Source organism: Cebus imitator, unplaced genomic scaffold, assembly GCF_001604975.1.
Source record: "Cebus imitator isolate Cc_AM_T3 unplaced genomic scaffold, Cebus_imitator-1.0 Scaffold179, whole genome shotgun sequence".
Lineage (NCBI taxonomy): Eukaryota > Metazoa > Chordata > Mammalia > Primates > Cebidae > Cebus > Cebus imitator.
The window spans coordinates 3,312,620-3,327,465 of record NW_016107494.1 but is presented as its reverse complement, the minus strand read 5'-3'; the positions used below and the strand labels follow the sequence as shown (position 1 = coordinate 3,327,465).

General features: G+C 51.9%; 1 protein-coding gene across 6 annotated transcripts in view; it reads left to right on the top strand.

The window, feature by feature from the left end:
- The window catches only part of CACNA2D4 (calcium voltage-gated channel auxiliary subunit alpha2delta 4), a 129,964-nt gene that overhangs the window by 71,312 nt on the left and 43,806 nt on the right, over positions 1-14,846 (top strand). For all 6 annotated transcript variants that reach the window (XM_037744588.1, XM_037744587.1, XM_037744586.1 and 3 more), the window contains 3 exons: positions 4,602-4,697; positions 6,726-6,853; positions 10,394-10,474. In XM_037744588.1, the coding sequence (XP_037600516.1) occupies positions 4,602-4,697; positions 6,726-6,853; positions 10,394-10,474 (305 nt within the window). The remainder of the gene's footprint in view (positions 1-4,601; positions 4,698-6,725; positions 6,854-10,393; positions 10,475-14,846) is intronic.

Below are 14,846 nucleotides of genomic sequence, written 5' to 3'. Positions count from 1 at the left end.
AAAAAAAAAAAACAGCAATGAAGGAAGGAGATTGGGCCTACCAAGATATTAAAACACATAGCAAAGCCTCTGAGATTTATAAAGTGTGGTATTGGCACATGCAAAGGCAGGCAGAACAGGGGAACAGAAAAGGAAATCCGGAAACTCATCTAAATGCATGTGAAAATTTAGTCTATGACAGAGGCATCCTGTCAAATCAATGAAGGAAAGATGGATTTTTAAATAACTGGTTTAAGAGCCATATGGAGAATGATAAAATTGTGTTCTTTTCTCACACCATACACCTGGATGAAGTCCAAATGACTCAGAGATTCGAATGTAAAAAACGAAACCGTATAAATACTAAAGAAAACATGAGCCAATTGCTCTAAAATCTAGGAGTGGGGAAACCTTTCCCAACAATGACTCAAAATTCAGAAGCAATAAAAGAATGATGGATAAATTTAACAACATTAAAAATGTTTCTGTGGTCGGGTGTAGGGGTTTGTGCCTGTAGTCCCAGTTACTCAGGAGGCTGAGGTGGAAGGATCACTTGAGACCAAAAGTTCATGAACAGCCTGGCAAAAATGGCAAGACCCCATCTCTAAAATAATAATAATAACTTAGCCAGGTGTGGTGGTGCACACCCATAGTCCCATCTACTCAGGAAGCTGAGGTGAGAGGATCGCTTGAGCCCAGGAGGTGGGGGCTGCAATGAGGCATCGTCACATCACCACACTCCTGCCTGGGCAACACAGCAAGACCTCATCTAAAAAAAAAAAAAAAAGGAGAGAAAAATATGTTTCTATGGCAGATATAAAAACACGAGCAAGGTTAAAGGAGAAATTACAAACTGGAAAGGAGTTTGCAACTTATAAAACAGATAAAGGATTACTTCATTATATATTCACGATAAAGGACTTCAAAAACTGAGACATAAAAGACCAACCACCTTAGAGGGAACGTAGCCAAGAAATACGAACAGTTCAGAGGAAAAATGCAAAGAGTCCTTGGAAGAAAAATTCAAATAGTCCCTAAATATATTTTAAAATGCTCAACTTAACATTTAGTCTTAAATGCAATGAAAACTATGCCCAGATTAGACTCCTCACCTCTCAGATTGAGAGCCACCTGAGCTTGTCAGCGTGCACTGTTGACAGAACTGCAGAAAGTCAGGCACTTACAGATTGTGGGTGGGATACAAAATGTGTCAAGCCCTGTCACGGGGAATTTGATGACATCTAGCAAAATTTCATGGTGCATTTACATTTTGACCCAGCAACCTCGCTTCTAGGAACCTTATCCCAAAGATGCCCTGGCAAAAATATGAAAAGATGTACCTATGAGCTGCTCATTACAGCACCTTTAATAGCAGTAATACATTGGAAACAATGCAAACATTCATCAGTAGGAGCCTAGTTAAATAAATCGTGGTAGAGCCGCATCATAGAATTCTATGCAGCTGTGAAAAATTAGAATATCTCTATATACTGCCATTTTGAAATAATCTTCAGCAATGAAGCAAAGTTTATCTAGAAAGAGGAAATACAAATATATTTTCATAGTTACTTTCACAAATGTACATATAAATATTCATGTATACATGTATTTACACATACATACAACTTTTTAGTGGAACAAGGAACCAAAAATCAGGTTTCCTACAGGAAGAGTGAAGGAACAAGGATATGGGTACAGAGACTCCCCTGAGTATGCCTTATTTTCCATATTGACTTTAGAACCATGTAAATGCTTTATCTAATCATAAAACAAAATTAATTTTTAAAAAGTAACCCCTAGTAATTGAAAGCAAACGAAACAAATAAACCTGGCCATATATCAAGTTCATGAAATAATCAAACATAGAGGAATTCTTCCAAGGGGCTTTAGAATTGTAAACACTAAATAAATAAAATCTTATGCAGTGCTTAGTAATCACATTGCTAGAAATAATATTGGCATTGTTATTCTGAATAGAGAGAGCAAATACTGTTATATTAATGTCATTCAGAATCGAGATCTGTAGTAAAAAAGAAAAGGGATATGTACATTTCAAAAATCAAAGGAGTTACGTTTAGATGTAATGCTAAATTTGAATTAGAAATATCAATTTAAACTCATGTAATTTCCCTTAAAGAAATTAAAAGGATTTCCTACCTCTCTCTCCACTGAAAGGACCCACCTCAGTGAGTACTCTAGCCCTAGACTTTGGCCTTTCAATGTTAGTCTTCATTAAAACGAGCCCATGCTCCTTGGAGAAATGTTTTTGATTCCAGGAGAGGGACAGGAAATGTACACAATGAACCTGGAACATCTTGTCATAAGAGGAAGCAAGAAGTCACCAAAGACAAGTGCTATTGTGCCCAAGGGACCCCAGAGCCAAAGGTGGATGATCAGAGCAGCAAAAGTAATTATAATCACAGCGGGAGCTGGGCATGGAGGCACGGCTGTAATCCCAGCTTCATGGGAGGCTGGGGCAAGAGAATCTTTTGAGCCCAGGAGTTCAAGGCCAGCCTGGGCAACATAGTGAGACCCTGTCTTTAATTTTAAAATAATAATGATAAATAACTGCAATGGGTTAAAAATAATGAAATATGTTAAAATCCTTGTGTTCATAATGCTACTGGGGAAAAATCCTCATTGGCCATCTTTGGAAGATTGGTAGGAAAACAACTTATTATTCTAAAATCCGATAAAGAAACGAAAAGAATAAATTATTTATTCTGCCTCTTCTATAAAAATTGTACTTCAGGATAACTAAATATTGATGAGAAGTTTTTCTTTATACAACTATTTCAGGTAAAAATAAAATAAAGGAGAAACAAAAGAATGCATGTATTTTTCATGCCCTAATCAATCAGAGGGTGTGGGCCTCTTGTAACGAACAGCCTTGTAAAGGCACAAACCAGAACCCGGTGGGGCCCTGAGGTCTCACGGCCAGTGGACAGGAAATGCAGGGGACAAAAGAGCAGGCTGAAGAACACCCCAGGGTGGACCCGCCAAGGCCAGAACGGGAGAATCCCCATAGGCAAGCGCCCTTTGTCGCTCTGCTTGTTCCACAAATCAATTGCAAGGAAAAGAGAAGGGGAGAGGGAGAGCGGAGAAAGGGAATCAGGTTAAAAGAGGCCAAAGATGACTGCTAATGGTTGTGGGGTTTCTTTCTGGGGTGATGCAAATGTTCTAAAATTCACAGTGCTGTTGGCCACACAACTTTGTGAATACACTAACAACTACTGAATCGCACACTTTCAGGTGGGTGAATTGGATGGTATTGAATGATATCTCAATACAGACAGAGAGAGACAGACAGACAAATAAGGGATATCGGTTGCAATGCATGAACCTTAGACAGATTCTGACTCAGTCAAACAAAAAAATTCATTAAAAAAATTCATAAGGCTACTGGATTATCTGATGATATTAAAGAATCGTTGGTTTCTTAAGGTGTAATAATGGCATCGGAGTTATTTTATTATATTTTAATTGTATAAATTAAAATATTTACCCATGAAATATCTGGGATTTGCTTCAAAATGATTTAGTTGAGGGGTTGGAGGAGGCAGTAGCAGTTGAATTGAAACGAGCCCCGGGCTGGTGATTGTTGAAGTTGAGTTATGGGTGGTGAGACCCATTAGCTCATTCTCTCTGCTTTTGAACAGAGAATTGGATCATGAAGCTTGAAGGATACCCAGGCACTTAGGCCCTGTCCCCAGAGTCTGACTCAAAGGTCTGCTGCAGGGCTCTGTGGGGCTCGAGTCCCTAAGACCCCTGTGCGCACTCTGTACAAGCCCCCGGGCTACAGCGCTGGAGTGGGTGGGGGAGACCCTTTCCCTCAGTGATTTTCCAGACTTTATTCCAGTCCTGGGTACCACCCACAGACGCTACGGGGTCTATCCCTGAGGGAGGCCCCTGCAGTCCAGCCAGTCTGAGCCTGGCAGTGCTTTGGGGTTGCTACTTGTGTGTTCACTATAGCACCCCTGCTTGGGCATGGGGAGGAGCCAGGTTATAGCCTCAAATCGCCTGCGCCAAGACAAGAATATCATCTAGGTTAAAAGGGATGACTTCCCACCCTGGTCAAAGTATTGTGGCTTTGTGACTGGGAGGAAGGTAATGTGACGCAAGTAGCTCAGGGATCTGTCTTCCTTTCAAGTCTCGTCGGCGAGGTTATGCGGTCCACCAGGACTCCTCCTGGGTGGGTGCAGACAGCGGCTGCTCCCCGCCCCTTCGCATTTTGGTAATAACGGCAGGATGCTAGGCATGAGAATTCCTGTTCCTTAGGTCCCAGGACAGAATCTCCTTTCCAAGTTCCATCTTCCAGATCCAACTCCCCAGAATCTGGGAGAACAAATTAGGAGATAGATCTGCCTGGACGGAGAGGCAGAGGTCCAGGGCTCGACTTCACAGGGAGGTGCTGCCCGGAAGCTGGGCCTGAGACATGACGCACACTGTGGATGCCAGCACAGTGCGTGTCCCAGCCTGTTCCCAGGAACCCAGCCTTCCTGGAAAGTCTCCCCTGAGCCAGCCTCGGCAGGACCAAAGAGAGGCCCCAAAACCCCTGCAGGTCTCCCCCAAGCTCCCGCCACGGCCACGTGGTGACCACTTCCACTCTGTCTGCCACACAGAGAGTCCGAGCAGGTGGTGGACATGGCCTTCCTGGGCACCCGGGCTGGTCTCCTGAGAAGCAGCTTGTTCGTGGGCTCCGAGAAGGTCTCCGACAGGTGGGTTGGGCCAGTCATCCCGGGAGGGCAATCCCTGCAGGGCGGAGAAGGGCAGAGTCCCCGGTGTGTTCCTGGGCCACCCCCTGGGTGGACTGGCATGGGGTCTCCAGCATGCTGGACCGCTGGGAGCTCAGTGCAACAGAAGGGTCGGGATTGACAGACTGGGAGGGTAGTAAAAGTAGCCCTTCCAGAAGGCACACACACATCCTGGAGGCAGTGTCCCTAGGAGAGGATGGAGGCCGGACATCAGGGAGGAAGACTTTGAAGTTGAGGGCTGGTTGGAGAATCCACCCAGAGGAATCTCTAGGGTGAAAGCCGAAATTGCCTTCCTCTCCAGGCTAGTCTCTGTGTGAGGGGCTGAATCTTCTGTGTCTCTTTTCCCCACTCCTAAGGGGAGAGGGGCCGCTGCTGGGGCCCTCTGGTAGGTGGAGTGCTCACCCCGCAGTGCCTTCATGAGCCACCTACTCCCACCTTGACGAGGGAGATTTGTGGTTTCTTACTCTGCCTGCTAGGAGTCCAGGCCCAACTCCCCGCAGGCCATGGAAGGCTTACGCCTCCACTCCAGGGATGCTCAACTGGGGCTGATTTTGTGACATTCAGCAATGTCTGGAGACACTTTTGGTTGTCACACTGTGGGAGGCAGAGAGCTTCCTCCTGGCATCTAGTGGGCGGAGGCCAGGGGAGCTGCTAAACATCCTACCATGTGCAGGGCAGCCCCCACAGCAATTGCCTGGCACAAGATGTCACTGGTGCCAAGGCTGAGAAGCCCTGCTCAAAGCAAAGGCTGGGTTCTTGGGAATCAGGGGCTGGCCCCCCCGGTGCCCAAAGGAGGGGTTGGGGGGCGAGCAGTGCCATCTGCTGCTCCGCAACCCAGGAGACTCCAACAGGTGAGGACCTGCAGGCACCTGGAGAGCAGCCCAGGGCCCCTGAGCCGACCTGACCCCCTCTCCTGGCCTCTCACCCACTGGCTGCTCCTCTCGATAAACGCAAGCACGCCCAGCCACGGAGCGCCATCTTTGAGCTTCTTCCAGGACTCTGTGACAAATCCACACTTGTTAAGCAAAGCTGAGGCTTTCTAGGAAAACAAATGAAGTTGCTCTTTCCTTTCCCTCCCTCCTCTCTCCCCTCCTCCCCCTCCCTCATCCCTGTGGAGGTGGAGAGGAAAGAGCACCACTGCCTCCCTGACCCTTCCCTCGCCCTCTCTCAGAGCCTTCCAGAATGGAAGCAGGAGATTCGAGGCAGGCAGGCCTTCCCGGTGCCTTTGCTTCCTGCAAGCACTCCCGGGGGCTCCCTTCACCAAAACCTTGAGGTGAATGGCAGCCCAGGAACGGTGTCACAAGGCAGATTGCTTCAGGAACATGTGAGCCTGTCACTGTCAAAAGCAAATCTCAGTTATCCACCTTGTGGGTTATCCACAGCACTGTGTCTGCTCCCCACCCCCACCGGCTTCTCCCTGCCTCCCACTCTGCTTCTGGCCAAACACTCCCTTCTGTGGGCTGCGGTGTGTTCAGGGAATGCAAAACCATAATTAGCAAGGTAAAGCTGCTTGAAAAAAGGAAACTCATAATGCATGCGAAAACCTAGAGGCAATCCTCTTGAAGGAAGCGTTTGGGGGGATTGATGCCCTCCTGTGGGTGCAGTGACAGAGCTGACTCTACAGCCTCCTCCCTCAGACGTGCCAAGGAGCCAGACAAGAAGAAATTAGGCTCCATCCAAAAGAAAGAAGCCCTGCAGGTGAAAGAGTTTACATAAAAATGGAACGTATTCCCTCACTACACAGACCCTGTACCTCTTCTAGCTGCTAGTCAGATGCAACCTTGCTTTGTCTCTGGAAAAGGTGATGCTTGCTGGGTAACGTTGTCTGGGGCAGTACTGATTTAGGGGCTACTATTTTGTATCTCTCTGCAACTCTGCTGAAGCAGAGGGGACTCATTCTCTTGGCCCAGCCAAGATGACCTCGTATGAGAAAAAGGAAGAGGGATGACTATTGACAGCTTTGGGGAGAGGTCCACATCTTCCTCCCTGCAGGAAGTTCCTGACGCCTGAAGACGAGGCTAGCGTGTTCACCCTGGACCGCTTCCCGCTGTGGTACCGCCAGGCCTCGGAGCACCCTGCTGGCAGCTTCGTCTTCAACCTCCGCTGGGCGGAAGGACCAGGTAACCCACAGCTCTGTGCTCCTGAGGCTGGGCGAGTCTCCGGCCAGCCTCGTCTCTCCTCCTGCTGCGCTCTTAGTGGGAAATAGAATGTCCAGACCACCAGCGTCCCCCTCTGGCCTTCCCTCCTGCCATGCATTAGTGACTTCAGAAAGCTCATTGGCACCTTCCCACACCACAGGTCTCACGCTGAAGGTGGGGCTGATCATTTGATTTCCTAGCCAGCCATCAAAGTTGGCGTTTAAAACTCCAGCGTGGGATTCTACCCCAGATTCCAAATAAGAGATCAGAAGAGTTGATCTCTAAGATTCTTCTATGTCTGTGAAAGTTTTATAAACCATCCAGAGGAGTGGTTTCATTAGGGGCTGCAGTACTCACCAAGTCAGTAGGGCTGCCTTGCTCTTCCCAAACAGAAAGAAAGCAACTAGTCCCCAGTAACCCAGGACCACCCAGGAGCAGCCTCAGGGAGTGCCCAGCATGCTCCAGAAGCCCCTCTCAGCTCAAGAGAGAGGCTGCGCTGGGCGGGTGGCGGGGAGGGTGGGACGTGAGGCAGCCGCAAAACCCTTGCAAGGTCAGGGACCAGGAAGACTCTCAGAGTTGATGGGCACCCAACTGCCAGCCAGCCCCAGCTCCCACTCTGGAAAGTGACTCTGACAGAGTGCCAGAAAGACCACCAGGTATGTAGGCCTGTAGAGACTTCAAGGTCTGCATTGCCTGGCGCTGCTGATTCACGCTCACAAAGACTGTGGCCCAGGGAGCTTCAGGGCTTGTCCAGGATCCCAGAGTGCGTGGCACAGCCAGCCCTCCACCAGGTGAGCTCTGGGGTGGCCGATCCCATCCCAGTGTGTGGATCCTGGGATCTGGAGAGTGTGCACAGGCATGTGGAGTGAGCCCCAGGAGGGGATGCAGGAGGGTAGAGACTTCCAAAAGGGAAGCCGGGGCTGGGGTCATTCAGAACTTCCCCTTTAGGATGCCCTTCTACCAAAGGCCTCCCAACACCACAAAACCATCCTCAAGCCCCATGATGGTGAAACGCCCTGGAGCTGATGGCTGGGAAGGCCCAGGATCGCAGGGGCTCCTCCTGGGACAAGGACAGGGAAGGCAAACAGCAGGGAGGAGCTCCACCCTTGCACCCTCTGGAATTCCACCTTCCTCACCTGGTGCTATGCTCCCCTTCCAGCCCGCGCCTGTTCCCTCCACACAAGTGCCAATAACTACTATCCTTCACAAAATGATTTTATTTAATCTACACAACCCCGAGATAAGTGCTGTCATTATCTCTCAACTTACACAAGGAGAACATGAGGCTCAGCGAGGTTCTGTGACTTGCCCAGGGTCACACAGCAAGGAAGCCACAGAGCTAAGCTCTGCCCCACTGAAAGCCCAGACCCCATTACCACACTGAATATAAGGAAAGAAGAAGGGGGAGTTTTTATTGCCAGTGCAAGCCCAGTAGGAAGGTTCTGGAAGCAAAGGGGGTACCCCTCCCCACACCACCCACTCCAAGGCTGAAAGAGGCAGCTCCTCCTCCACGGCCCCACCCTCGATAGCAGCACAGTGGGCTCCCCAGGTAGGGTACCCACAGGCCCCTGGAGAGGTTCCGTAGTGAGACCCCTGACCCCTGCCCCAGGCCCTGGTGACAGATTCCCTCCTGCCCGCACTGTCACCAGGACTGAGCCTGCTGGCTGCTGGGGGAGCTTTATGTGGCCATGAAGTGGGAGGGTGGGTGGGAGGAAAGCTGAGCCACAGGAGAAGAGAGGGAAGCTGGAGCCCAAAAAGGGGGCCTGACGAGGAGGGAGGTGGGGCTCGCTCCCTCTCCACAGCCCCGCTCACTTGCTTAGCTCACGCACACGCTTAGACACGTGGCCACCTCTGCACACTCCCTTGCACCCCAAAAGAAGGAAAACAACTGCAGTTCAATGGGAGAAAAGAGGAGGAGCCGCCCCCAGGGAGAGGGGAAGCTCCACTGTCTCTCCAGGCTGACACGGTTGCCCTTTGCTGGGGCCTAGTGGGCTAAGTCTGCCCACCTGGAGCTGCACCAGTGCCTAGAAACCTGTCGGCACGCAGCAGAGCCTTGCCAAAACGCCCAGGCGCTGGGTGGGGCCCGTCATCCCCCCACAGCCCACCTCTCCCTGGGTCCCACCCCCTCCTGCACTGGGTGCACTGATCATTCCCAGCAGGTGCTGCGCCGGGTAGCCACGGTGAGCCAGGCACTGAAATCCCTGACGCCCCCAGAGACTGCACTGTGAGGGTCTTCACATCCTCACGTAGCGTTTCCTACAAGCCTCTGCTGGCTGGGGTACAAATGCAACAGGTCTGTCCCAGACAATGGGCTGTGGGACCCGGGAACAGTTAGAACCGCCCCATCACTACCTTCAAGGTGTCTCCAGACGCAAGGTGGGGAACCATGGTCCCTTCGTCATCATGGCAAATTTCTAGAATCGACAACCTCCGTATTGGAAGTTCCTGCAATCAGACTATAGTTTTACATGTCTTGAGATATTTGATGACAGCAGGTGTGGTGGGTAATCCTGGTGGCAGATGTGAAAAGCTGGTGGTGAAGTCCCAGGGTAATTGACACTGTTGTAATAATGGCCACGCTAGAGTCCTGTGACCTGTTTCCTTCATGCAACATTTGAAATCGAGACATTCGAACAAAATATGATCGCACATCAGAAAATGTTTGCCCCTTTCTTGGAAGTTTAGTAATGGCATTTGACCTGCAGACAAGAGTGCTTTGAAATTCCAGTCCGGGGCCAGGGACTGATGAGAATTAAGAAGCCTGGGGTCCTGCAGTAACCAGCCCCAATCAGAGCCAGAAAGCTCTGTTTCAATGTGGAGCCGAAACTGCCCTCTAAACGCTGCACCTGTGGTGGCCTGATTCTTCCAGAAGAGGTGGAGAGAGCAATGGAAGGCAAGCCCTGTGGCTTTCAGGAGCCTCGGGGCTTGCCTTGAGTTGCTGCAGAGAGTCTCAGAAGTGCAGCAAGAGCTGTGAAGCAAGCCAGAGACCTTGAGGGCCACTGTGCGGTGGAGGGTCTGTCACTGCACCGCCCAGGACCGCACTGCCCAGGCCGGACAGCGGCTCAGCTGTGGCGTCTGGCTTCCTGAGCGGGACTGACTGTCGGCATCCTCTCTGACTCATGCAGACTCACAGAGAGCAAGCCAGGGTCACCCACCACCCAGGGCTGAAACGCGGTCTGTCCTTCCTTCCCTGGAAGGGACCACTGGACGTAGCACAGGTGTTGTGGGCAAGACGCATGCTGAAGCCGGCAGACAGGCAGAAACCCCGGGTCGTGGGGATGCTGCATCCCTGCACCACTCTGTCGGCCAGAGGCCACATGTGTGTCTGTCCAAGACCGGTGTTGTAACCACTATCACAGCAGCAACTTCTCCAAACACGACTCCTGTCCCACCCGGACTCTATTCTTCCAAGGATGTCTTCGCCTGCTTTTATTCCCATCTCCTGGTCCGAGAAAGTGGTAGGGCTCCACCTGCCCCAGCCACAGCTCTTCCACAGTGACCAGGTCGTCTTTGTTTCCCCAGAAAGTGCGAGTGAGCCCATGGTGGTGACAGCAAGCACAGCTGTGGCAGTGACCGTGGACAAGAAGACAGCCATTGCTGCAGGTAGGAGCCACCCTTGCGCCGCCGAGCCCGGGAGGCTGGGGTCAGTGACAAGAGCAAGGCATGGATGGCAGCAGCAGGAGGCCCCACAGATGTCGCACATGTCGCCAGGGCCACAGTCTTCCGGGTGGAATGCCAGATGAGCGGAAGTGAACTCTTCCTAAGCCATTTTGTTTGTGAAACCATAAAACTTTAGATGTAAAAGTATTCATGAAGTGAGGAAAATGAAGCCCAAAGAGTAAGATCTGCAAGGCCACATAGGACAGAGACTGCAGCCCAGCCCACCCTCCTCCCCCTTCCACACTACATATTGACTATATGCAGGCTTCTCTTGAAAAACACTTCCTGCGGGTTAATAGAGCGTTGCTGAGGCATTCTATAGCTAAAAGCAAGGCTGGCGGCAGAGTTCTTTTATTCTAGACCTTTCATCAATCATCATCATCATCAAGGCGATATTTACTGAGTATTTACAGTGTGCCAGGCCTGAGGTAACTTCTTGAAAGCTTTGCTACTGCAAAGACAACCTGAAGACCAGCAGCACTGAATTGCCGGGGCCTGTGTTAGAAACGGACACTCTTGGGGTCCACACCGTACCTATTTACCTATTCAACCAGAGTGCGCTTTACCGAGATTCCTACTGATTTGCCTGAACATCAAAGCTTGAGGAAGCTCTTTCGCAGTATTAACTTACTTAACCTTTACAAATATTTTATAGCGTAGGTATTATTGTCAGTGCCTATTTTCTAAATGAGGACCACAGGCTCAGAGAGTTTGGGTAACTTGCTCAAAGCAACCCAACTAGCAGGGATCATCATTCAGTCAGTCCAGACGTGTCTTTTCCCCAAAGGTGTTATTAACCACCAAGATGTCCTGCCTCTTCACATAGCAAACAATGGGTGCTGATTCCCGTGTCATCTGCTTGCAGTTCCGTCTTTTATTGCCTTGGGAAGTGGGCCTGTGACTCAGATCCCTAAAGCATGAGCTCGGTGTGTGTGTTCAGTGTGTGCCAGGTGCCGTGGAAACCGCCTCCCATGCAGTCCTTGGGGTGACCCCGTGAAGGTGATGATTTCAGCTTTATTTTACAGCTGAGGAAACTGAGACACAGAAAAATTACTTGCCCAAAGCCCCACAGCTAATAATGAATGAGGCTGGGATTTGAACGCGGCTGCCTCTCTTTGAAGCCCAGGTTCACTGCCCTGCGCTGCAGTTCACCACGGCTTATGTGATGAGAGCACCTGTGACCCGCACTAGCTTCTCCTGCCTTACAGTGTCTTGGTGCCTGCAGAGTCCTTGGTGTCTCTGCCTAGCTGTCTGAGAATGATCAGGCCCCTGCAACGAAGCTTTCCTTACCCTAGTTTTAGCTTCCGTATCCGTGACCCAGCTGTGTTCTGAAATTTGTCGGATCCAACAGGCGCAGGAGCTCGGCCATCCTGGCTCCATGAACCCAGCAGTCAGGCGCCCGCCTTTTAACTGGGGCCCTGGCCAGCTGAGGACTCCCACAGCAGGACCGGGACGGAGCAGACAGGGCCAGGGCAAAGGGGATGGAAAGAGCCAGCTGGGCTCTGTCTTCCTGCCTCACAGAGGACACCATGGCTGTCCTGAGTTGGGGTCCTGGGCAGTGTGCCACTCTGGGATAAGCAATGGGGGGCGGACAGCTCCAGCTGACATTGCCGAACAGTCTCAGGTGGAAACCCGCTTGTCACTGGTGGTCTGCGATGCGGCCACCTGCAGCACTTGGAAGGGATTTGTGCCCCCCTGCCTGCCGTGCTTCCCTTGGCCCAGGGCACACTGAACCCAGACCCAATTTCCGGGCCAAACTTTGACCTCAAATTGTCTCCCTACAGGCTGTTCTGTGCTCCCAGCCAAGCCCATGCTGTGCAGCTCCCATGCGACAGGGGCCTTCTCAGCTTCTGTACACCTGGAGGTCTAGGAAAGAGACGGGACAGGGGGTCAGGCTGCTGGCTGTGCTTTCCTGCACTCTCCAATTATTTGACAGCATTTTTAACTCAGAGCTGAATTAGAGCCGAGAGGGGTTGCCATAGAAACAATGTCCCAGTGCCTCCGGTTTAACTCACTGCAGACAATCGCTCTTACATTCCGGGGTGCATGAATGCCAGAGGAAAATGATGGGGTGCTGGAGACTTGATACTTCAATTATGATTTTTCTTTTGGTCTCATTCTGTCACTTCCTTTCCCTGGCCTGTGGCTCAGCCTCCCTGATCCTGGGGCCAGCTGGAGCCTGTAGCTGAAGGAGGGTAGGTGGTTCATTTGCTGTCCCTGGAAACGGCTAGCACTGTGAGCATGTGAGCGCCAGGCCTGCTGAGTGTGGTGTCTGTGGTGGGGGGTGCATGGTGGCGATTGTGTGCTGACATGAGGGAAAGGTAGGAGACGGGCACTCAGCCAGCCTCGGGGTCAGCAGCGTGCTGCGCGTCACTGCCGTGGATAACGCCGCCAGCTCACACAGAAGGCAGTGGACCAGGAGAGATCGTGTTTATCTCTAAGCAGGTGGTTTATTGACAGCTCCTGTAAAATTTCCAAATAGCCAACTTTTGGATCGGGACCTGTTTTCAACTCTCCATGTCCTCAGGCCCTAGGTGAGGGGTGAGGTCAAGCTCCAGGATGGTGGGGCTGTACTGGGCGAGCATTTGTCCAGCAGATGGGCGTTCTTCCAGCATGACCTGGAATGTACACTAGCCCCTGCACGGAGTCCCTTCCTGCCAGCTGGGGCTGCAAGAGGCTCCCCTCCCAAAAGGTCGGCCTCAGTATAGGTCCAGCCTTCAGACCTTTGAGGGCTTCTGTCTGGGAACCATGACATTTGAATAACACACGTATGCATGAGAGACCTGTACCAGGCCTGGGAGGGCCCAGCTCTTGCTTCTGCACTGGAGCTCGGAAATATTTGCCTTGTGCCCTGCTATAATCATTAGGGCTACAGGATAGCAACACTCTATACTTATCACTGTCTGGGGAGGGCGGACACCCCAGCTCTGCCATGGAGTGAAGCTGAACTCCAGAGGGACCCTGATGGCTCACCTCCCTCCAGGGTTTGCTCCTGGCTTGCTGGGTTGTTATCCAAAGAAAGGTCCTAGGAAGGAGACAATTCCGCCTTGGACTCTGAAGACTAATGAACCATATAGCCAAGACCCGGTGAGCCAGCGGCCAGCCCAGCCCCAGAGTGGATTCTCAGGCCGAGCACTGAGCCCTGCTCTTCACTGGGGCTTGCAGCATGCTCACCATCCCAGAGGCCTGATGCTCTTCCTCATCCCCTCTCCTCTGTGCCTCACTCCCCAGCCCTCCAGTCTGTGATTCCAGGGCCCACCTGCTGAGCCCCGTGAAGGGTTCACTCTGCAGGTCCAGAGTGTGGTTTTTGGGCCCCTGAGTCAGCCCTGAATAAGCTCCTCCTCTCTGCCAGCCCCGCCAGTATCTAGTGAGGCTGACAGAACCCAGGCAGTAGAGGCCCCTTCAATGCCCTCCCCTCCCCTGTGCGGCAGCATCCTCTGGGCGAACAGTGCCTTCTCGCCACACGGGCCTGTCTGTCCTGGCTGCCAGGGCTGATTCATGTCAAGCCTGGGTAGATGGGCAGCATCCGCAAGGCTCGGGCCCTGGTCGGCTCCCCAGCTCACCTTCACACCACAGCCGTGGTGCTGCCCAGCAAAGCTGCCCTGGAGCTCAGGAACCTGCCTGTCAGGCCAGGGAGGATGTACCATCCCGATGCTGCCAAGCCATGAGCTCACTGCCCCCAGCCACAGGCCCTCACTGATCCAGGACTCAGCCTCAGCTCTCCCCCAGCCCCGGCCCCGGGCAGGAGGCACCATCTGTTGTCAGAGCTCTGTGCACCATGGTCATGGCCACCCGCGCTTTGTCCAGCCCCCTGGGGAGGTGGGGGCAGGAGGCGACTCTCCCAGCACCCAAGACCCCTTCCCACCCAATGAAACCAGGAAGTATGTAGGAAAATACAGTCTTTATTATTCTTCTGAAACAACAAACCAGAAATATAATTTTGCCTTTAAAAATCTTCTGTCTCAGGCTAAAGATACCACCATTGACAATGCCCTCCCCTCCCCACAGTCCCTTTAGAAAATCCCCAGATCTGGTATCAGCCCGCACACCAAAAGAAGGAAGACTGTGACTGAGGCTAGGGTGGCCTGGGGTCCCAGTAAGCAGCCCATGCCAGGTGCCCTCTGTCCACCTGCCAGGACCAACCTTCTCAAAGGCACTCCTCCTGGCCCCCAGCCCACCTCACCCACCCATGGCCGCATAAGCAGGGAGGGTTGGAGGAGGGCACAGAAGCTAGGCCTGCCAACTCTCTCCACTCAGCCCCTTGGCTTCAGGGTTCTGGCTGGCCTCTTCCTGAGCCCCCATCGAGATTCCACCC